This window comes from Vicugna pacos, chromosome 27, assembly GCF_048564905.1.
Source record: "Vicugna pacos chromosome 27, VicPac4, whole genome shotgun sequence".
NCBI classification, from domain to species: Eukaryota; Metazoa; Chordata; class Mammalia; order Artiodactyla; family Camelidae; genus Vicugna; species Vicugna pacos.
In genome coordinates this window covers 2648285-2671826 of record NC_133013.1, presented here as the reverse complement: position 1 = coordinate 2671826, position 23542 = coordinate 2648285, and the positions used below count along the sequence as shown (strand labels likewise).

The window sequence follows — 23542 nt, the reverse complement described above, 5'->3', positions numbered from 1 at the left end:
TCCCGGACACAGGCCTGGCTCACGGAGCTTACAGTCTAAGGGGGAGAAAAATGCAGAAGAAAGATTCTAAGCAAACAAGCACACCAGGCTCATATTTCATACTTTGATAGTGTTGCTGAAGGAGAATTAATAAAATGGCCACACTTAGGCTAACAGATGGCTTATTCTTACGCTCGCCCTTAGGACGGTCAACAAACCTGACCGACAGGTTGCTACTCACAGCTCGAGGCCCACTGTTAACACTAAAGCTATTGATCTGTTTCTACTTTATTCCAATAATCGAAAGTAAGAATTATGCCAGGTCTCTGAGTCGTTCTCCAAGGAGAAGGTCACGGGACTGTCACCTTACAAAATAGCCTGAATGACCAAGAAGACCAAGCCTTGGGTGCTTATAAGATAAAGAGATGGAAAGAGTGACAACCACTCGCCTCTACAGATCTGGTCGCCTGGAGACACCACGCCCCACTCTGAGTCTTATGAGAAGAAAGTAATTCTGTTGGTCGTTACCCATGCTTTGCTGTTTGAGCGATGGCTGTGCAAGCAACCCGTCCCCGTCCCCAAGAGGGGCTCACAGTTCTGAAGGCCCCAGCCTGCTGTGAGGCCCCTTTGCCCAGCAAAGCAGTAAGGCTGCTGCTTTTCTTCTAAGCTCCAAGACTTTGTCTCTGGGTTATTCGGCTCATTGGGGATGGGGACCGCTCTTTCGGCAACATTACTTCAAAAAGTAAAATAGGAATATTCAAGTGGGACAGCAGTGAGAGTCGCAGGGGCCCTCACAGAGCGTGGTTTGCACTGCCCCGCAGCATATGGAGCAGACAAAAGGAAGGAGTAGGACCAAGTCCCTGAAACTCTTTTCTCACCCAAAAAGTAGGGATGAGACGACCACCTACCTCCAGTATCTACTTCAGCAAGTTGACTGTCAGGTTTGCAAAATGACAGAAGACTCTGGTTAGCTGTCATCTCCCTAAGTTACACATCAACATGTGTTCCCAAAACATTTCAGACATTCTGAATGGTTAATCAGCTTTACTTATTCAGACCAAATGTTTAGTGGGCTTCAAAACACAATGACGGTATGAACGATCTAGCACAGAACCCATGGGAGAAAGGAAGGTTCTGTTACCAAGGGAAGAAAAGAAACACTATTACAGACATCAGACTGTACAAAGTCAAATGTTGAATTCCTACTGCTTTACTGGTAAAAATCATAATGTCTTTACTATGTAAAGAAACAGCTTTGTGCCATCAATTCAAACCAAATACTTCTATGTGCAATACAACACATGATCGCTAAGCCTGGCCCAGGCTCAAGGAAGAGGTTAGTCTCAAAAGGACAACGTGTATAAGAAAGATCTTTTAAGAGATGTAGCAACAGAAGCTTTATAACCTCCCTGAGGGGAAAGACAAAAAGCATTCCCTCTGCGTTCTCCATACCATTCTTTCGAATATTAAAGACAAACCACCCTTCATAAAGAGCGTGTTACGTAAGGGACTGTTCTCGTCCGACTGAAGCATCACACGCTTGCTTACCAGCGCCCCAGCACGGAGGCCTGATCAAAACTTAGGCACGAAACACACTGCCAGGGGAAAGCGGTGTCCTCAGTAACCAGCCTCACCTCCCAAACGCGGCAACCTGGGACCTGGCGCCAGCGCGCTCGCTGGACCTTACCCCTGGAGTGCCTTCCGTGTAAGCAGTTTTCCAAACCCAACTGGGTCAGAGAAGCACTTTTTCCTTCTGCTGAGTCATCCCGCAGCTTACTTGGTAATAAGAGCATTAGCACATTTCCAACCTTTCAAATGCTCGTAACAATTCGCATGCAGACTCTCGGAGCTGCCAGAGCCCCTGGAGAAGAAACCAGCTAAGGACGGCTTTCTAACACGGGCTTGTGTGGCCGGGGCTGTGTGGGTGTCTTTACCTCAGTTTTCTGTCAAGCTAATGAGCCCTAGGTGCTACGCTCTGGCAATTCTGTGGAGATGCCGAGGGCATCTGGGAAGCCTGGGACTGAATTACCAAGTGTTAAGTGACGTGCCTAAGGCTAGATGTTGCTGTCAACCTGGAAACGGCACCCCAAACTCCCCATCCCATTAGGCTCTTCTCTGCACACGCCCTGCACTCCTGGGATTCAGCTCCTTTGCCCAAGCACCTGGCCAGGTGCTGGACCGGGGACTGCTTCAGCGTTCACTAATGGCTGAGCAACCCGGAGGGGAGCCGATGACCGTAAGTTTGATCAAAAATGCCTCCAAGCTGAATTCTCCAGCTAATTCCAGCTCGTTCTAGACAAGACAGCCCTCTCCTCTTTCCTACTGTTCTGAAATGGGGAAAGACAAAATGAGTGCAAATGTTTACGTGTGTGTGCGTGGGTAAGACTGCATCCGATTTACAGGGATGCAACGCCAAAGCTGCTTGTTGAGATGTGCTCAAACTATATTCTGATGTACCACGCTTATCCTACTTGGAGACCGTAAAAAAAAAACAGTGGATTTTACAAGAAGAAATGCAACAAATGACAAAGGAATACAATACAACAAGCATAAGGGACCTCTCATAGTAACCAAAGACACACATTTTATGTTATCTAAAAAGAACTCACAACCAAAAAAAAAGACAAGAATTTATGCATGAAATCAGGCAAAGATAATCTTGCAGTTACATTTTCATTAGGAGCTAATTTTAATACATTAATTAAGTATAAAGTAATAACAATGTACAAGTTAAATCATAGAAAATCAGTATTTGTATCACTAGAGTTTGAGTCTAGTCTTATATCCTCAATACTTTATAGTTAATTAGTAAAAATTATGTGTACTTTCCCTCTGAATTAAAGAATCAAACAATGGCTTATTAGAAGAATTCAAATAAGAAAGAACTCATGAGTACTTTAAAATATTGTTTTTATTTTTTAATTAATTTGCCTTTAAAGAGTTACAAGACTACTTCATTATCTCTCGGTAAAAATATTATTTTTTAATTAAAATTTTCTCATTGCTTTATACTTTTAGTATTTCCTTATGCTTCCTATATTTTCAATAATTTTTGTCCACTCAGTCATCCCACCATCTGTCTATTCAACACGTGTTTATTACACCCTTGTACCAGTGCTAAGCACCGGAATCATCACACATGCGTCTAAAAGTTTTCAGTTAGACACTGTGTCCTTTCATGTTCTTTTACAATCTCACTTGAAGAAATATGGAGACTAAATCTCAATAATTACTTAACCATGCATAGTTTTAAAAGACTGTCTGAAATTTTAAAACAAGACCTATGAGAACAAGGGAAGTTATGTAAAAGAAAATGGTTTTTATTTGATTGCTGTCAAGTCAGCTAATTTAAAAAAAAATTAGTGCATGAAAAGAAAAATCAGAAGATTAGGAAAAATGGAAATGTAGACTATCTCCATTATCAGTGAAACATAGCAAAATACTGTTAAATAGTAAAATACTAAAATCAGTTCTTAGACTGTCAATACAACGCACTAAATGCGTGATGACATATACGTAGATGCGCACAATGTATCCATTCATTTAATTCTTTGAGGTCAGAAGCTTTCTTTGGAGGCGTCTTTGGTGCACTATATGCACCACTAGTAGATAAAGATTCTGCTTTATTATTGTTTCAAGAGAAAAGTAACAGTATTCTTTCCATTCACCCCAAAATGCTCACCAACAAGCACATATCTGTCCCACCTTGAGATACACACTTTACATACTTTTCTTTCAAATATTAGCGGATTTTTACTTACTTTACTAAATCTATGTTTTCAAAAATATATCTATGAAAATTTAAGAAGAAAATGTCAAAGAACAGCATTGCATGAGTATTTATCTTTAATTCTCTTGTAAACTTGGATCTTCTACCCCATCCTCCTCACTCCTCTGCCTAAATTGACATCTTAGCCAAAACATTCATCCTAAACCACATCTTCAATCATGTCAGTCACCTGCTTAAAAATATTTATGGGCTCCTTAATGTGTGAAAGTGAGCGTCTGAAGCCCTTGGCCAGGCGGAGAAAGGCAGGCGAACAGCGGCTCGACCTGCTTCTCCACTCTCGTCCCGTGAGTCTCTTTCACAATCTTTTACCCTGTTTATTACCCATCCAGAGCTTTGCCAATTTCTTCCCTAACCCTGACCACCCTCCTCCATCTGTGTCACAATTCTAATTTCCCCTACTCACCCAACTTAAAGATCATTTCTTAATGTCCTTCATGAGGACATGCGTTCCCTGTCAGAAGTAATCTCAATACAGTACCCCTCTCTCTCTGCCCCCATTGCCTCCCTCTCCTCCTCCTTCCCGTTCTCTCTTTGGCCTTGCTCCTTTCTTTTGTTCCTCTATTGGGACTTACCCACTTTTGTCTTTTTTTTTTTTAACTTTGATTTAGTTTTTTTTAACGTATTTTTACTGAAGTATAGTCAGTTTACAATGCTGTGTCAGTTTCTGGTGTACAGCACAACACTTCAGTCATATAGGAACATGCATGTATTCATTTTCATATTCTTTTTAACCATAAGTTACTACAAGATACGGAATACAGTTCCCTGTGCTCTACAGTATAAACCTGTTGTTTATCAACTTACCTACTTTTGTCACAACTACTTGAGATATCTCCGCTACTAGCTACAACATCCTTAAAGCAAGATCATTTCTTATTTAGTCTCATAACCTAACAACACTTAGTTTTGTGCAACTAGTGACAAGTGATTAAGGGGGCTCATAAGTATAATTTATTGTTTTTAAGCAACATGAATGAGTAACGGGTTTAACCTTATGCTCACATACTCTGTCCTTTCCCTATAAAATGTTACCTCTAATACTAAACCATTGTTATAGTCACAGTTCCTTTAATATAAAATAGATCAGATATCACAGCTATGATCATGAGCTATGATCCTGATCATGAGTTACAGGAAATCAGATTTTTCTAGCGATTGAGTTTCCCAATCCACTTGTGGAAAATTTTTCAAATGCCAGTCAGCCCATCTGTCCAACAGCATCCAACCTCCAACCCCATCAACCCCTAACTTTTGTTTATAATAAACCTATGTTTAGGGAGCCACAAAAATTACTGTCTTAAGAATGCAAAAAAACAACGCATACAAGTATACTATGTCTACCTTAGCATAATTATTGGCTTTGGGATGTGCACTTTAAAGATTATTCAATAATCTTTATTGTATCTTCAATTTGTCTGTTATTGGGTCCAGAGAAAATCGGGGCCCCTCAGTTCACAGTGCATGAACTGGGCAACTATTGATGAAGTTTTTAAAGGTGCTAAGTATCAGCGTGATGCCTACACAACTAAACACATTTAAAAAGTAATTCAAAGAAAATGTGCCATGGTATGCAACAAGACATTCCCCTCATTCCCCTGGTTGTTTTAATGTTGTAGAGAGTTCTTAAAGCGCCACATCAGTATATTTTCTCCGTTTCATATCCAATATAATAATTTTTGACATAAAAACCCACTGAATAGCCAATTAACTTCCATACAAAAACTGTCTTCTCTATAGTATGTGAAGTTCCCAATTAAGAAAATCACAGATTAGAGTAGATCTTGAATATATTAACTTGTTTCCTTATGATTATAAAAAACATGCTTTTGACAGTATTTTTATAAAACTACAAAGTAAGTACACATGATGTTTTTAATGTAATGTACATAGACATATTCCTTCTGTGTTTCTTGCTAACAATTTTATTATTTTAAAGCCTTGTACATAAATGCCCTGAGTGATACACAATGAAAGAAAGGTATTTTTTAAATCACACATTATAATTTTAAAATCTTTAGGTTAAGAGTGAAAAATTGATAAAAAAATAGTTTCACGTAGTCAGATTTCTTCCTACAAAATCCACAGTAGTATATACTTTTAAGTACGTCTTGTGAAACACTGTATTGAAAATTGCAGTCTTAGTTTATTTGCAAACATCCACATTTCTAAGTTCCTGCAATGTCTCTCAAAATGCTGTCTACAAAATACCTATTTCAAAATCCTCTGAAATGCTAGTTTTCGATGCAGAGACCCCAAGATTCCACTCCACACCGCTGGCTGGGAATCAGAGCCTGGGAACACACATCTAAGACAAGTTTGCTCCTGTGACTCTGACGTTCACCAGACTTGAGACATCTGTCGGCTCTGTCTCATGCCTCATTATATCCTCGGTGCTATATCTCGGAAGGAAAAGTTGCAAAATGATTCCTTCCCAAAAATACTGTTTCCAAATGCTCATTCTTAACAATTTAGAAAGTGTCACTCAACGGAAAATTAAACCTGTTTCCAAATCCCACGGTATTTCAGCTCAATTAACAAATGAAAGGGGTCCCTGCTGTCCTACAGGATCCTGAGCGAAAAAGCCCGCGACACCCACTTCGCACCTCGGGACGCGGACCTCCGCTTTCCACAGGTCAGAGTACTGAATCCCGTGAGCATCACCAGAGCCCCAAGTGACACTCGGTTCCCCAGCCTTCGACTCTCCAGGCAGGGCGAGCCCGCTAGCCGCACAGGCCCTCCAGCGCCCAGAGCCCCCCGGCCGTGAGCATCCCCAACTGCCACGCGCTTGCCCTCGGAAAAGCCGCTGACACCAAGGAAACTGACCCGAGACCCCCCGGAACACGCAGACCACCGCCCATCGTTCTCTCCAGCGGCCAGCATCTCTTTCCAAAAGACGACAAAGGAACCCTAAAGCACCTCTTTCCTAGAACATAAGCCGCCCCCACAACTCTCCTCGCCTCCCCCGCTCCCCAGCGCCTGTTGCTAAGCAGGCGAGACGGCACCCAGGCATCCGGGATCAGGGGGCAGACCGCGGGAGGAGCTGCGAGCGCCGGGGCGGCGGCGAAAGCCCTGCCTCCCAGGAGCCCAGGACCCCTTCCTACGGCAGGAAGGGTGCGCCCTCCGCGCCGCTCCGACGCCAACGACGCCCCCCGCGCACCCGAGGCGGGCGGAGGGAGCCGCGCGAGCAGGAGGCCGGCGCCCAGGAGCGCCGCTCCCGCTGCGGGCCCGGCAAGCTCGGCCCGGCAGAGAAGGCCTCTGGCCCGGTTCTGTGGACGCCGGTGGACCCAGACGGCCGGGCAGGGGCTTGGGGGCAGCCCGGGGGAGGGCAGGCACTCACCATGTTGACTTCGGAAACCATGTCTATGCTGGCGATGTCGATGTTCATCCCCACGCAGACCGGGGGACCTGCGGGAAGCGCACGACACGGGGGTCAGCCGGGCTCGGGCACGGGCTGCGGGCGGCTCTTGAGGACGGGGGCTACGCGAGGAGGGGGGCGCAGGCGAAGGGCCCCCTCCCCACCGCGCCGCAGCTCAGCGGAAGCGGCCCCCGCCTCCCTCCTCCACCCAGGCCGCCGGCGCGGCGGGTCGCGCTTCCCGCAGCGGCCGCGCACACCCCACTTACCCCCAAAGTCGGGTCTTAGGCGAATGTCGTAGCCTTTCAGCAGCTTGTCCACCGTCTCCTTCACAAAGGACATGTTCCCGGGATCGTTCACGCTGCGGGAGGGGCGGGGGGCACAAGAGAGCCGGGTCAAGCGGCAGCTCACCCGCCAGCGCCCAGCGTGCACAGCCGCGCGCGCTGCCCGCCGCCCGGCCCGCTTCCCGTCAAGCCACCCGCGACCCTACCTCTGGGCGCAGCACACCACCGCCACCAGCACCGGGGCCGAGAAGATGCCGAAAAGCCTTCCTCCCGCAAAGCCCCACATCCCTCCGCCGCGCCCCGGCACGGGGGAGGGGGCGCCCCGCCGCCGTCGCGACCCGCAGCCGGGGCTGCTCCTGCTGCTGCCGCCGCCGCCGCCGCCGCGCTGGCCCCGAGCGGAGGAGGGCGCAGGGGGAGGGGGAGGGGAGGAGGAGGAGGAGCGGGCGCGGGGAGAGGAGGAGCGGCGGGCGCGGGCGCGCGGGGAGGGGGAGGAGGCAGGGCGAGCCGGAGGCCGAGCCCGCCGCGCCGCGCACCCCGGCCCTCCCTCCCCCGCGCTCGCCGCGGCGCGTGGCCCCCGCCCTCCGCGCCCCCTCCCGACCTCGGAGGCGGCGGAGCGGGACCCGGAGCCCGGCGGGGCACGGCAGGCAGGAGCCGCGGCTGCGCGACGCGCGGCAGGGCCGGGGGGCGGCCGCGCAGCCGGCTCTGGGCTCCTGGCGCTCCGGGAAGGAGGCGATCGTCGGCGACGGCGACGCGGGCAGCGACCGCGGAGGAAACGCTAGCCGCTTCCCCCCGCCCCCTCCCCGGCCGACTCCTTCACTACGACCCCCGCCCAGCTGCGGCGGCGGCCGAGCCGGGAGATGCTGCTGAGCGCCTCTTCCCGGGGGACTGCGCGCAGCAGCCGGGAGGGAGGCTGCCGGGCCCGGGGGAAGCCCCTACCTCACCTGCGGGACTCTGAGCCTCGCGTCCCCTGGGTCCAGGAGAGCCAGATGAGCAGCAGGAGAGCCCGGAGCCCGGAGCACATGGCGCTGCTCCTCCGACCTAACCCGGGTGGGATCCGCTCTCCCCTACCGTCGCCGAGCATTCCAACAGCGATGCGGGGATCCCCGCCCCTGCCCCCACCCACGGGCTTTCCCGCCTGACCCATCATCCAGCCCCTTGCATGGCGGCCCCATTAATTATTGATGCAATTTAAAACCATTTTTAAAATTGATTCTTTAAACTATGTCTCTCACCCTCACCCCCTGAACATTTCACGTGAGCACTGGGCCCTCCCTCCTCACATAAATCCATTTATGATGAATGTTAAAGAGAGGCCTGAATATGCACACTTTATCATCAGTAAACTGGAGTCCAAATCAGACTTGGAGACCCTGGGCTACCATCCCGGGGATGGTAGAGTAACGTGCCTTTTCTGATGCAATCTGGAGCTGTCCGTGGTTCTTACTAAAACACAAGAAATCTCGTTAACTGTGACCGGCCCCCATCATTTGGTCCTCATTTTAGAAGACCTCTGGCACCTTGGTCAGGAAACAGACTGATGACATCACAGTCCACCCTGCCCTGTGTGTCACCACTGTGTACCTGAGGAATACTTGCTCACCCATGGCCTTAGGTTGTCTATTTTTCTTTAGTGAATGATCCTCATAGTTTTTCTGTGCTACAGACTTCTAGTATTGAGCAAAATGGTTACACATTCTTACTTGTGGTCAGCCAAGAAAACTTATAAATCAAGTTCACTTTCTGCTTAATAGACTTCATTGGGCCATTCCAGGGCCTAATGAATGGTTAATAATAGATAACTGCTTCTCTGTATTGACTAATTTTTTGTACAAAGCTCAAGGTTTTCTTTTCTATTGTCAAGGCTTTATATAGGTAAATATCTAAATCTAGACCCTGGTTCTCAAGTTGGCATGTTTCTGGCATTAATTTTAAATATCACTGCCTTTTTTAAAAAGTCAGCAATTTTATTTTTGGAAAAGAAAATATGACCACAGAACCTGAAAGGTTGATATTAAGATAGATTAAGAGATAAATATAGCTCCCTAATTATTTCCTGGAAAAGTCTGTTCGCAACTACTTTGTATTCTGTGTCCTGTTAATGTACAATGGAATTATCAGGAAAACTAGATCTGTATTATCATACCTTCCCCTCCACATTCATGTTTCAGTCTATTTCTCCTGTTTGCATGTACCTCTTTTAGAGAAATGCCCTGTTGAGGATCACAGCTATGGAAAATACACAAGGAGAGTAAGGTGTTTGAGTAAAGCCAACAACATAGCAAGAATGATCCCCCTTGCTACTATCCTGTATATTCTAAAACTTGAAAACCACATTGCAAATGTTAGTATCCAATCACGTGCCACCTCATATCTTGGCTGCAACCAACCTGAGTCTCTTGGCCTTATTTTTTAATTTCAGTTGCTGCTTCAGCATGCAGTTCTGCAGGAGCTCTGATCAGCTTTACACGGGAACAAACCCACACCCCCCACCTCCTGTCCACATGGCTTGTCTCTCAGCTCCCACCTTCAGGCTTCTCGGTTGGCAATGAGGTCCAAATGCAACAGGACCTGAGTATTCGCAAATGAACAATCTGAAATTGTGGTCGAGTTAGCTATCCAAGGGGTGAGCCTTTGATGAATGGAAGAAGGGAGCCAGGAAATAAATGATTCTTCCTCCAGTTCCCCCTAAGAAATGTCCTGAGCTGCTGTAATAACGCCTCTCTTTTTTCCTCTCCTTCCACACCTGGATCCCCTTTCCCTTCACTCCTGTTTTCATCAGCATTACACACCCTAGTAAAGCAATGGCATGTAAATTCTGCCAAGTCTAAGTCATCCACCCATTGGCAAATTGTTACTGTCACCTAAAAGGCAGTCTTTTTTATAATATGAAGGTGAAGTCAAAGAGAAACATTGTGGTAAGTGTACACTGGTATAATCAAGATACATAAGGCCATGTGGCTCATCAAGGTTGCTGGCCAGTTTGCACCTACATGGGCAAAAAAAGTTGGGCATGCAACCCTTGGCCGCCCTCCTGTCTCAGCTCTTCCCACAGCCGCCTTGGAAGGTTGGATGAGCATTGAACCCCAGGTACCCCCATCCTTCCACTCCTTTGCCAGGATTCCTGAAACCAAGAATATTTCCATACATGGCGCTAATGTGTTAGCCAAATCAGCAGGAAATTATTGATGTAGTTCTTACTTTCATTTATGTTACAGAAAGAGAAAAAAGGCTTTAGGAGTCCCACAATGGGGAAATTTTCACATCAAAAGGAAAAGGAGACAAGTGCCATCTTGTTCCTAACAAAGTGATTTTAAATAGGCTAGAATAACCGTTGGGGGTCCTCAAGGTGGGAAGAAGAAAGGAAGGAGACAGATGAAGAGCATCACGTGATCACTTTGCCTAGTCCGTGTCTCTGCATTCGGGCTGACCCAAATGCCTGTCACCAAACTCTGTTTTACTCATAGTTGCTTCTTACTTACAGAGAATCAAGTTATCTTTTTAAACAATATCCAAGTTTCTGACAATAGATTTTAAAACTCTTTAAAAATATCTCAATTTGAAGTATAGCACATGAAATAAAAAGTTAAATGTGTACTTAGATGTTTCTTGAAAAATGTATAGCGCAGTGTACATTTTCATCATTCCCAAAACACCCCCCTGATCCTTTAGCCTATGTGCCATTCCAGGTCCAGACAAGTGCAGACCTCACTTCTGTCATTACAGATATTTTTGGCCTGTTCAGCATTTCATGCAAGTGGAAATATCCAGTATGTGTTATTGTATGGCTGGCTTCTTTCCTTCAGTATAATTTTTCTGACATCCATCCATAGTTTGTTTCTTTTTACTCGCTGAGTAGTATTCCATTGTGTGGCTGTTCCAGAATTTGTTTACCCATTCATCTATCAGCAGACCTTTCTAGTTTGGGCTATTTTGAATAAAAAGTATGGACATATGGCTTCATTTCTCTTAGGTCAATACCCAAGAATGAATGGCTGAATTGTGTGGCAAAGGGCATGTTCAGCTTTATAAGAAACTGCTAAAATTTCTTCCAAAGTAATTGAAGGATTTTAAATTTCATCAGCAACGCATATGAATTGTGGCTGCTCCACACCACCACCCTCCTCAGTCCCAGTGGGCAGACAGTGGTATCTCATGTGGTTTTACTTTGCATTTTCCTGATGACAGGTAACTGTATTTCATTGGCATATTGGCCTCTCATACCTTCTTTTTGAAAATAAAAGATTTTTCCCATTTTTAAATTGTATTCTTAGTCTTTTTTAAATTGAGATGTGAATTCTTTACATAGTCTAGATACAAATCCTTTGTCAAATGTATGTAATGTGAATATTTTCTCCCACCTGTGGCCTTTCTGTTTGCTTTCTTTGATAGTGTCTTTCAAAGGAAAGAAGAATTGAGTTTAGATGAAGTTCATCTTATGAGTCTTTCTCTTTTATGGGTCAGACTTTTGGTATTCTACCTAAGACAACTTCACCTGATCGAGAGTTAAGATTTTCTCTATGTTTTCCTTAAAAAGTTAGCATTCACATTTAAATCTTTGATATGCTTATAGCTAATTTTTATGGACAGTTTGAGTAAGGGTCAAGGTTCTTTTCTTCTATGTGGATGTCCAGTTGTTTCAACACAATTTGTTGAAAAATATTCTTTCCCCCATTGAGTAACTCAGATTTTTGTTGAAAATCCGTTGCCCTCATATGTATGGGTATGTTTGGGGGCTGTTTTATTTACTCTTTTTCATTGACCTATGCATGTATTCTGTCACCAATTCCATATTGTTCTGATAAATGTAGCTGTAAACATTGAAAACAGATATAATAGTTTATCCAACTCTGCTCTTCTTCTTTAAAAATGTTTTTTACTATTTTAGGGTTTTGCATTTTTATAGACATTTTAGAATGATCTTCTCAATTTCTATAAAGAAGCTTCATGGGATTTTAATTTGTCTTACATAAAACCTATACATAAATTTAGAGGAAATTGACCTCTTAGCAATATTGATTCCTCCAATCTGTGAAAACTCTGTATGTCTCCATTTATTTAGATCAATTTTTCTCAGAAATACTTTGTAGATTTCTGTGCAAGGCCTTACATTTGATTCATTAAATATATCCCTAAGTATTTCATATTTTATGCTGTTATAAATGCTATTTTTAATACTTCATTGTCCAATTGTTTGTTGGTAGTATACAGAAATATAACTGATTTTACAAAAGAGAAACAGACTCATAGACATAGAACACAAACTTGTGGTTGCCAGCGGGGGGCGGTGGGAAGGGACAGACTGGGAGTTCAAGATTTGTAGATACTGACAGGTATACATAGAATAGATAAACAAGATTATACTGTGTGGCACAGGGAAATATATACAAGATCCTGTGGTAGTTCACGGTGAAAAAGAATGCGACAATGAGTATATGTATGTTCATGTATAACTGAAAGATTGTTCTCCACACTGGAAATTGACACAACAATGTAAATTGACTATAACCCAATAAAATAAAATAAAGTATAACTAATTTTAATATATTGACATTACATCCTACAAACTTACTCAATGTACAATTATTTTAATAAGATTTTTTGTAGATTCCTTGGGATTATACCAAGAAAATCAGCATATAATCTCTGAATATAGAGAGTTTTGCCTCTTCCTCTCCTGTCTGGATACTCTTTATTTCTTTTTCTTGCTTTGCAGCACTGACAGAGACCTCCCGTACAATGTGGAGTAGAAGTGATGAGAGTGGACACCATTGCTTTACTCCAATATTAGGGGAAAATGTTCAGATTTGTCTGTTGGTTTTTTACCATTAACCATGGTGTTGACATCTTCCTCTTACTTTTCTTTTGTTCTTGCTACCTTCTTCCCTTTTCCTTTTTTTGCACCTCTGTGAAAAATTCAGTCTTAAGAGTAGGGTAGCACAAGGTTGCATCCGGGATGGAATGAGGAGCCTCCAGGACTCTGGCCTCGGGGGTCAGAGCCCGGACAGTGTGAGGAGGGCCCGAGGTTTCGTTGCTCAAGTGCACAGAAAAAAAGGCATCTTTCTGAGCAGAAGGCTGAGTTTGGATGTCACAGCCAAAGCGAAAGGAAGGAGCGTATCCCTGGGAAGGGACAGGCTGGCATGGGTGTCAGAGCCCATGCGAGACTAGGAAGGCAATGATGTGGACAAAGCAGCTTGTGTTTGACATTAGAGCCAAGGTAAGGTGACGCCACGTCCCAGTGGAGGTTGGCCTAATGTGGCAGTAAGGGTCTCAGAGGGTAAGAGAGTGTCCACGCATGGGGACTACCCTGTGTGAGGGTTTGAGCCCAGGTAGAACAAGGAGGGCACCCACACAAGGGGGCCAGCCTGGAATCAGAGCCCAAGCAAGGTTAGGAAGCCACCATAGCGCTGTGCAAGGGCAGAAGATGACGTGGGCATCCATCTGCTGGGGCGACCTGTCATGGGAGCTCAGAGCTTCAGGAAACTATCCACACTCTAGGATGGCCCAGAATGGGGATTCGGAACCTGGACAGGGAGAAGAGAGCGTGTGCAGGGAGTGGGGGGAGTAGCGGCAACAAGGTTATATAGTGTGGCAAGGATCAAATGAGTAAATATATTAAAGATAATGGAAGCCAGGCTTCCCTCTGTTCAAGATGGGACTTACAAATATTAAGACAGGGAGAAATAATCCCTGTGGTGTGAGATTGCAATTGAACATGTAAGTGTAAACTAATGACTTTCAAACTGTCTAGATAAGTACAAATATGTACATACACATACATACGTGCATATACTGTATTTACTTTCATTTACTGTGTACATCATAGACTGTAATGTATACTTATTTTCTGTATACCTACACGTATATACACATGCACATTTATTCCTGAGTTCTGTCCTAGGAACAGCGACAGCCTGATAGCAATCAGCATCTCCTACACCCAGCTCTTAGATTCTACGTATAATTTTCAAACTGAAAGGAACCATCCTTTGAAAAAGAGTTGATTCTTGAAATGGTCAAGGGAGTGTAGGGTGCAACTGAACTACCTTGTGTCAGAGAAATGGAAGTGTTTAAAGAATGATGGAGATGTGTCAGAGAGACACAGAATCCAGCTGGAATGTGTTTGCACTGCCCAATTCTGGAAAAACTTTGAGCCTAAAAATGAATAATGACAATAATGAACTACAACCCATGGAAAAAAAAAGAAAATATGAGTTAATGCATATTAATTGATTAATTAATTAATGAAACGGTTAATCACAAATGGTATCTTTGCATAGATTTTAGGTACATTCCCAACAAAATACTAATTACGAAGAGGTAACTGTACACGGCACAGCTGGCAGATACCACCTTAATCAAGTGATCAATATGAACAAATTAAATAATGAAATTAATCAAAATAGCATGTCCTATGATACAGTACATTGAGAAGAACATTGTAACCGTTTGATGACATTTCTAACAAAGATGCATGACCTGAATGTAATCATGAGGAAACATCAGACAAATTCCAATTGAGAGACTTCAAATACAACATAACAGCCCTGAAATATTTAAAAGTGCCAAGGTCATCAAAGTCAGAAAAGACTGAGAAAGTATCCCAAACTGAAGGAAGCTGAAGTGATAGGGATTCTTAATGCATGTGATTCCGAACTGGATCATTTTGCTATAAAAGGTATTAACGGGGCCACTGGTTGATCTTGAATGGGCTCTGAAGATTGCATCGTAGTAATTTAGTATCTATTTCTTGATTCTGATGACTGTGTTGTAACAGCATAGGGAAGCCTCCTAGCACGCGTGAAAAACACTCAGCTGTTTGAGGACGACAGTCATCAGCCTGGCTTCTCATGCACAAATGATTCATGGAAAAGTTCACTGTGAAGTACTTCAAACTTTTCTGTAAGTTTATAACGGTTTTAAATTTTTTTTAAAGTTTTCTGTAGGTATCCTTCCACAGATTAAGAAAAATGCCTTCCATTAGCAATCTGTATAAAATTGTTTGTTAAGAATGAAGTGGGATTATAAATCAACTAAACCACAATAAAAGAAAAAGAAAAACAATGAAGTGGACATTCGTCAGATGCTTTTGCTGTTGTTATAATTATCTGTGGAGATAATTACATGGATTTTCTCCTGTACGGTTTTAATGTGGTAGATGACATTGATTTTCAAAAGTTCAACAATCTTCGCATTTCCAGGATAAATATTACTTGCTCATGTTGCTTACATTTGTAATATATAAATGGACTTGACTTCCTAATATTCTTGTTAAGGATTTCTGTGTCTATGTTCAAGTTTGGTGTATAAATTTCTTTTCTTGCCTGGTTTATGTTTTAATGCAAAATAAGGCTACTACATGCTCCCTTTTCTTCTAAGTTTTGAAAGACTTTTGGTAGGATAATTATCATTCCTTCCTTAAAATTATTTTCTAGAATCCATCAATGAATTGAAATTTCCCTTAGTTTATAATGGTAAATATAATTTATTTAACAAGCATACGGCTATTTAGTTTTCTGATTCTTCTGGTGACAGGTTTGCCAATTTATGGATTTTAAGAACTCTGTTCATTTCTCCCAAGTGGTCAAATTTATTAACAAAAAAATGCTTGTAATAGGCCCTTAATTGTAATTTTGAAGAATTCAGTACATGTAGTTATGCTCCTTGTTTCTTTTCTGATATTAGCAGCTTGTGCCTTCATTGTCTTTTCTTGATAAGTCTCGGTTGATTGCCTCCATTAATATTCAAAGAATCTGCTTTTGGTTTCATTGATTTTTCTTTATCATTTGTCTGTTTTGTATTTTATTGGTTTCTGCTCCTACCCTAATTATTTTCTTTCTATACTTTGGCTTTATTTGGCTCTTCCTTTTATAGCTTCTTAAGATGAAAAGTTGGATTATTGCTTTTACTAGCCAACAAATAATACATTTACTGTTGTCTTTATGCACCTGAAACTTTTTACAACCTAACGTTACCAGAGGCATTCTACTTACACCATACATGCCAAACTAGGAATGATGTTTGTGCATTCTGAGGTATCAGTTCACGGAATAACATACTCAATAACAAAGGCCCTAGAAGTCTATCAATCAGTTGTGTTTTACAAAACCACCATTAATTTCTTCATGTGACCCACCTTCCAACCTTGATTGTGTAACTGTGCTGACTGGACATAAGAAAGAAATGGCAAAACACCCACTAGTGTAAACTGAGTGTAATGAGAGAGAGAGGTAAAATTGAGAATTTTTTTCATGTTTTAAGACCATAAAAATAGGAAATCGATACAGTTTTAACAGTTCAACCCCAAAGTAGGGTTGAATCTCAATTAAAATTATAAATTAAAACCACAGGTAAAAAGTACAGGAAAAAAGCCCACATGATTTCAATACATCTAAACTTTTGTGTTATTCCTTTAGTTTGAAATGAATATCCTCTAGCATTTATTAACATACGTGTGTCCACAATATGTATTGCAATATGTTATATAACATATAATAAATATAAATGGTAATATATGTTAATATATACAAATTTTAAATGCTGTGGATTTCCATATCCTATACTTTTATATAATGAAAGATTAATAAAGTGTGAAACTTAAAGGAACTTAGATCATTATATTTTTAATATACATATATACAATATAATAGTTGAAATATTTAAGAATATAAACTATGGTCTTTTAAGTTTCATAATTTATTTATCTTGTATTAGGTAATAGTATGGACTGTTGAAATGCACAGAATATTTATAACCTAAACAAAAAAAATTTGAAGGAGATCAACCAAGATGGTGGAGGAGGACACAGAGCTCACCTCCCCCAATGAACACTTCAAAAATATACCAACATGGGGAACAATTCCCACTGAAAACCAGTGGGAATCTGGCAGAAAGACTCCTGTACAACCAAGACTGTAAGAAAGATCCACACGTAATCCGACAGGAAGGGAGGAAAAGCAATCAGGTCAGGACCTGTGCCCCGGGGAAGGGACTCAGAGGAAACAGGAGATTATGCAGGTGGATATCCATGCTGGGGAGTGGGCAGTGAGAGACACACACTGCCTGACCCAGTCCTGCAGTCCTACTTGGGGGAGGCAAGTCCCCTTGGCTGGGTGAAGGACCACTGAGACTAATAGAAAGACTGTGGGGAGCTGAGATTCTGCTTGTGGGGAGTGCATGCAGGCTGGCTTGTCCCCAGGGAAGGATGGAGAAAGGTCTGCTCTAGCAGCTGCTGGGTTTCCCATGACCACTTCAGAATTCACCCCAGCCACAGCCAAGTGAACACACCAGCCCCATTCATTAGATGTCACAGCACAGCATAAGATCTGAGGCAGACAGGGCCAGAAGGACTCAACTGGGGGACACAGAGGTGACTCAGTTCCCAGACAGAGCCTGGGTGTGGCAGGAGTGGCCATTGTTGACACTCAAGAAGTGTATCAGAAGCTGCCCAGACCTCTGTTGGGGACTGAGTCACCATCAGCTACCTCCCCATACACACTGAGATTCCACACAGGATCCTTGCCTTGCAGGGTAGTTCTAAAGCAAGACACTGTGGCCGACACAGCAGAGAGCACACTGGAGCCCCATTCCCTTCTCTGGGGGAAGATTCCTGGTGTAGGGAGAGGGGAAAACACAAATTGAAAAAAAAAAAAAACAGATCCAGCTCAAGCCTAACTCTCAGGGCTTCTACTCCAGGAACTTGGGATCAGATCCTGACCCTAATAGGGCAGTGATGGCCATTGAGCAGAGAGGAAGTCCTGACTCACATCTGGCACCAGCTCTAGCTCCTCCATCACCAGTCCCACCCCCAACCAGTGTGCTAGCTACCAGGACACCAGGAGGAAAGACGTGATGGGCATCCACACCAAATCCAGCTCTCCCACCAAAAACACTGGGCCCATGCAGTCTGCATAGAGATGCTCCCACATAAGAATACCCTTCAAGACTGAAATAGGTAACTGTTTCACCTAAATTCATAGAGGCAGAGAACATTAAGTAAAATGAAAAGGTAAAGAAACTGCTCTCAATTGAAGAGGCAAGAGAATACTCCTGAAAAAAAAAATGATGAAATGGAAATAAACAACTTACCAGATAAAGAATTCAAAGTATTAGTTATAAAAATGTTAACAGGATTAGGGAAAAGAAGTGACATAAGCAGTGAATATTTTAACAAGAATCTAGAAAATATTTAAAAAGCCAACCATAAATTAAGAATTCAACACACACACATACACACATACACTCACACACACACACACACACACACACTGGAGGGAATGAAGAACAGACTAAATGATACAGAAGAAGGCATAAGTGATCTAGAAGATAGAATGATGGAAATCACCCAATCAGAATAGCAAGAAGAGAAAATTAAGAAAGAATAGTAAAAACAGCTTAAGAAATCTCTAGGACAACATTAAGCATACCAATATTTGCATTATAGGGGTCTCAGAAGGAGAGGAGAAGAGAGAAGGGAATTGAAAATGTTTTTGAGGAATTTATGGCTGAAAACTTCCCAAATGTGAAGAAAGAAAAAGATACCAGGCACAGGATGCACAGGTTTCAAACAAGGTGAATGCAGACAGACCCACACCATGACACATCATAATTAAAACAGCAAAAGTTAAAGGTAGAATTCGAAATGCTGCAAGACAAAAACAAAGATTCGTCCATAAGTGAATCCCCATAAGACCATCAGCTGATTTCTCTGCAGAAACTTTGCAGCCTGGAAGGGAGTGGCATGATATATTCAAAGTGTCAAAGCAGAAGATCCTGCAACCCAGGATGCTCTACCCAGCAAGATTATCATCTAGAATAAAAGAAACTATAAAGACCTTCTCAGACAAGCACAAACTAAGAGTTCATCAATACCAAACCTACCCTAAAAGAAATGTTGAAGGGTCTTCTCTAAGTGGAAAAAAAGTAATAATCTACAGGAAAGGGGAAATTTCCACTAGGAAAGGCAGAGATACAGTAAGGATTGAAGATTACTGAGATAAGCCTGTATGCAGATTAAAAGACCAAAAAAATTGTAAAAGCAACTGTAACTGCAATAAAGAGCTAGGGGATAAACATGAAGATGTAAAATACGATACCAAAAATACAAAATGTGGGGGAGGGGAGTAAAATATGTAGATCTTTTAGGATGTGTTTGAACTTAAATGGCTACCAGTTTACAGCAAGTAGATATAGCTATTGGTCAACATACGTGAACTTCATGGTAACCACTATCAAAAACCTACAATGGATGCACAAAAACCAAAAAGAAAGGAACTTCAGCATAATACTAAAGAAAATCGTCAAACCACAATGGTATAAACAAAAAGAAGAAATGAAGAGAGAAAACTACAAAAACAACTGGAAAACATGTAATAAAAGGACAGTAAGTACATATCTATCAATAATCACTTTAAACGTCAATGGACTAAATGCTCCAAGCAAAAGACATAGCTAGCTGATGGGATAAATAACAAGACCCTTCAATACGCTGCCTAGAAGAGATTCATTTCAGGGCTAAAGACACACACAGATTGAAAGAGAGATATTTCATGTAAATGGAAACAGCAAGAAAGCAGAGGTTACAATCCTCACATCAGACAAAACAGACTTTAAAACAAAGGCTGTAATAAAAGACAAAGATAGGCATTATATAATGGCAAAGAAGAGGATGCTACACTCATTAACATATATGCACCCAATTCAGGAGCACTTAAATATGTAAAGTAAATACTAACAGACATAAAGGGAGAAATTGATGATAGCACAATAATAGTAGGGGATTTTAACACTCTGCTGACATCAATGGACAGATCATAGAGACAGAACATCAATAAGGCAACAGTGGTCTTAAATGGCATAATAGACTGGCTGGGCTTAATAGATTTCTACAGGACGTCACCTCCAAAAACAGCAGAATACACATATATTTCACGTGCACAAGGACAGATCACATACTTGGCCAAAAATAAAAAGCCTCAACAAATTTAAGAGGATAAAAATTAAATCAAGTTTTTCCCCCTAATCACAACAGTATGAAACTAGAAAACAACTAAAGAAAGAAAAAAGGAGAAAGAACAAACACATGGATACTAAACAACATGCTACTAAAAAACCAATAGGTCAATAAAGAAATTAGAAAATATCTCGAGGCAAATGAAAATGGGCTCACAGACACAAAGAACAAACTAGTGGTTACCAGTGAGGAGAGGGAAAGTATGAGGAGCAAGCTAGGGGTATAGGATTAAGAGATACAAACCACTATGTATCAAATAGATAACCAACAAGGATACACTAGCAAGCACAGGGAATTATAGCCATTGTCTTATAGTAGCTTTTATCCATAAAAATACTGAATCAATGTGCTGTACACCTGAAACTAATGTAATACTGTAAATCAGCTACAACTTTAAAGACTCTTTCAAAAGTAATAAATAAACAAAAATCTATTGGTATGTCTTCTAAAGATTTTAACAAGGTGCAAGCCTGAGGATGTTTTGTATCAGATTCCTCTCTCCTTTTACTGTTTAAGCATCATCCATTTAAGTTAAGGAGTTAATTTTTGAGAGTACCTTATCCTAGACATTCTGCTACCAAATATATCAGAGAAAAATGTGAATGAAACACAGTTCTTGCTTTCTAGTAATTTGTAATATGTAGAGGTAACAGATGGTATAAGGACTTGAAGAGAGTATTTCCTTCCTTGAGATTGAACAAGATGAGGAGATGGAAGCCATGTAGGGCTGAACTGAGAAAGAACTGGGAGCCCATTTAGGGAAGTGTTTGCACTAGGACCCGACCAAGGAACATACAGGAAAGACTTACCAGATGGACCACATAATTAGAGTTGAGAATCCAGTAGTGAAGATAGACACCCATATTCCAGGAAGAGGAAGAGGGCAGTGAAGGAGGAGGAGATATAAACTTTTTTCAGCCAGGTGAGCTGAAATTAACCAGCAAAGAACATTACAGGCACCCTATGTTTCTTCACTTGTGTTCCTGATCATCAGCTGGAGGACTTCTAGAACCACAAAACAATACCCTTGTTAACTAGAAGACTCGGTTTGTTACCTGAAGATTCAAGTGCTAAATAATGACTAGTAACATCAAGGGCAGGGAGGTAAGTGAGAAAGAGAACATGTTCTCCTTGTACAAAGGAGTTCCACACTCGACATAGTGATGTGTACAGGGATGGGCCCCAGAAAAACAAGTGGTTCTACATCTTATTAAACCTCATATTCTATGTAGCTTTCTTTTATCTCTTAAGATTATGGTTTTTAGATTTTTCACTACTAATAAATGTAGTTCTGGTGCATTTGCATTTGTATGGAGAAAAATAAAATTCAGAAAGGCACATGCACCCCAATGTTCATAGCAGCCCTGTTTACAATAGGCAAGACATGGAAACTAACCCAAATGTCCATCAACAGATAACTGGGTAAAGAAGTTGTGATATATTTACACAATGGAATACTACTCGGCCATAAAAAAGAATGAAATAATGCCATTTGCAGCAACACGGATGGACCTGCAGATTGTCATTCTAAGTGAAGTGGGCTGGAAAGAGAAAGAAAAATGCCATATGACATTATTTATATGAGGGGTCTAAAAATAATAAGGACACTAATGAACTAATTATTATTTTGGTTTCTTGAATATGTGTAAGTACATCTGACTGTCCTTTATGATTGGATTACCACATTCTGTTGATTCTTATTTTGTAGTTGGCTTTATTCCTTTGATAACTACATAAGTTTAAAGAGCTAAAGATCTAATTTGTTCTTAAAAACAATAATTAATACATATATGTTAACTAAAAAGAGTGCCAGTATACTGTATATATGTATTTACATGCAATATGATGTGTATGTGCAGTTGAACTGTAATTAAAAAAACTCTCCTTGTACAAAGTACTTTCACACTTGACATAGTAATGTGTACAGGGATGGGTCCCAGATAAACAAGTAGTTACACATCTTATTTAACCTCATATTCTGTGTGGCTTTCTTTTATCCCTTAAGATAATGGTTTTTAGACTTTTCACTACTAATAAATGTAGTTCTGATGCATTTGCACAAGCACACACATGTAGTGTATCATATCAATAAACATACACATCTTCACATTGACTAAATATTGACAAATTCCTTTCCAAAATGACTTCATCAAGTTACAAGCACAATAGTTGGGATCAAAAGTTCTCTTTGATCCATATATTACCAATTCTCTGCAATACAAGACATATTTTTGCCATCTGCTATAAAATGAAATACTAGTGTGCTAACAATTTGCATTTTCCTGTTTACCTGTATCATTAATTTGAATTTTCAGAGTTCATAATATATTATAATGATCCTTTGTCAGACATACGATTTGCAAATACATTCTTCTAGTATGTAACTAGTCTTTCATCCACAGAAATGCTTTCACAGAAGAAATTTTTTAAATTTCTGTGAAGTTAAATTCATCAATATTTTTTAATGGATCATGCCTTTCTTATCATGTCTACAAACTCAGCAATCCCTGCTTTCCGAAGATTTTCTCCTATGTTACGTGCTAAAACTTTTCTGTTTTTAAATTTCACATTTAAACGTATGATTCACTTTGAGCTAATTTTTGTATAAGATCTGAGTTTTAGGTCAAGGCTTGTATTTTGACCACGAATATCCAGTTGCTGCAGTGATGTTTCCCCCTCTCTTGAATTGCTTATGTATTTTTGTCAAATGCAAGTTGAGTGTATTTGTGCATGTCTGTTCCTGAATTCTCTGTTCCCACTGATCTTTATCTTGATTATTGTACCTTTAAAATAAGTCTTGAAACGAAAAAAAATAAATTTTCTCACTTAAATTTTTTCTGAATTATTTTGGCAGTTCTCATTCATTTGCCTTTCCATATAATTTTTTTATTGAAGAATAGTTTACAATGTGTCAATTTCTGGTGTACAGCATAACGTTTCAGTCACACATATACATACATATATTCACTTTTGAATAATCTCGTCTGTATCAACAAAAAATCATTCATGGATTTTGATAGGAATTGCATAAATCTCTACATCAGTTTGGGGTCATTAATATTTTTACTATGTTTAGTTTCCCAGTCCATAAACAGAATATCTTTCCATTATTTATATTTTAAAATTTT

At 41.4% G+C, this 23542-nt stretch overlaps 1 protein-coding gene across 3 annotated transcripts in view; it reads right to left on the bottom strand.

Moving 5' to 3' along the window:
- Nucleotides 1-23542, bottom strand: part of GABRB3 (gamma-aminobutyric acid type A receptor subunit beta3) — a 292198-nt gene that overhangs the window by 213402 nt on the left and 55254 nt on the right. The window contains exons 1-3 of one of the 3 annotated variants that reach the window (XM_072950638.1): nucleotides 8347-8426; nucleotides 7391-7482; nucleotides 7107-7174 (exon numbers count right to left, since the gene is read on the bottom strand). In XM_072950638.1, coding sequence (XP_072806739.1) covers nucleotides 7107-7174; nucleotides 7391-7482; nucleotides 8347-8426 — 240 coding nt within the window. Of the gene's footprint in view, nucleotides 1-7106; nucleotides 7175-7390; nucleotides 7483-7611; nucleotides 7790-8346; nucleotides 8427-23542 lie in introns of those variants that run through there. The other 2 variants (XM_072950636.1, XM_072950637.1) reach the window with 2 other exon arrangements.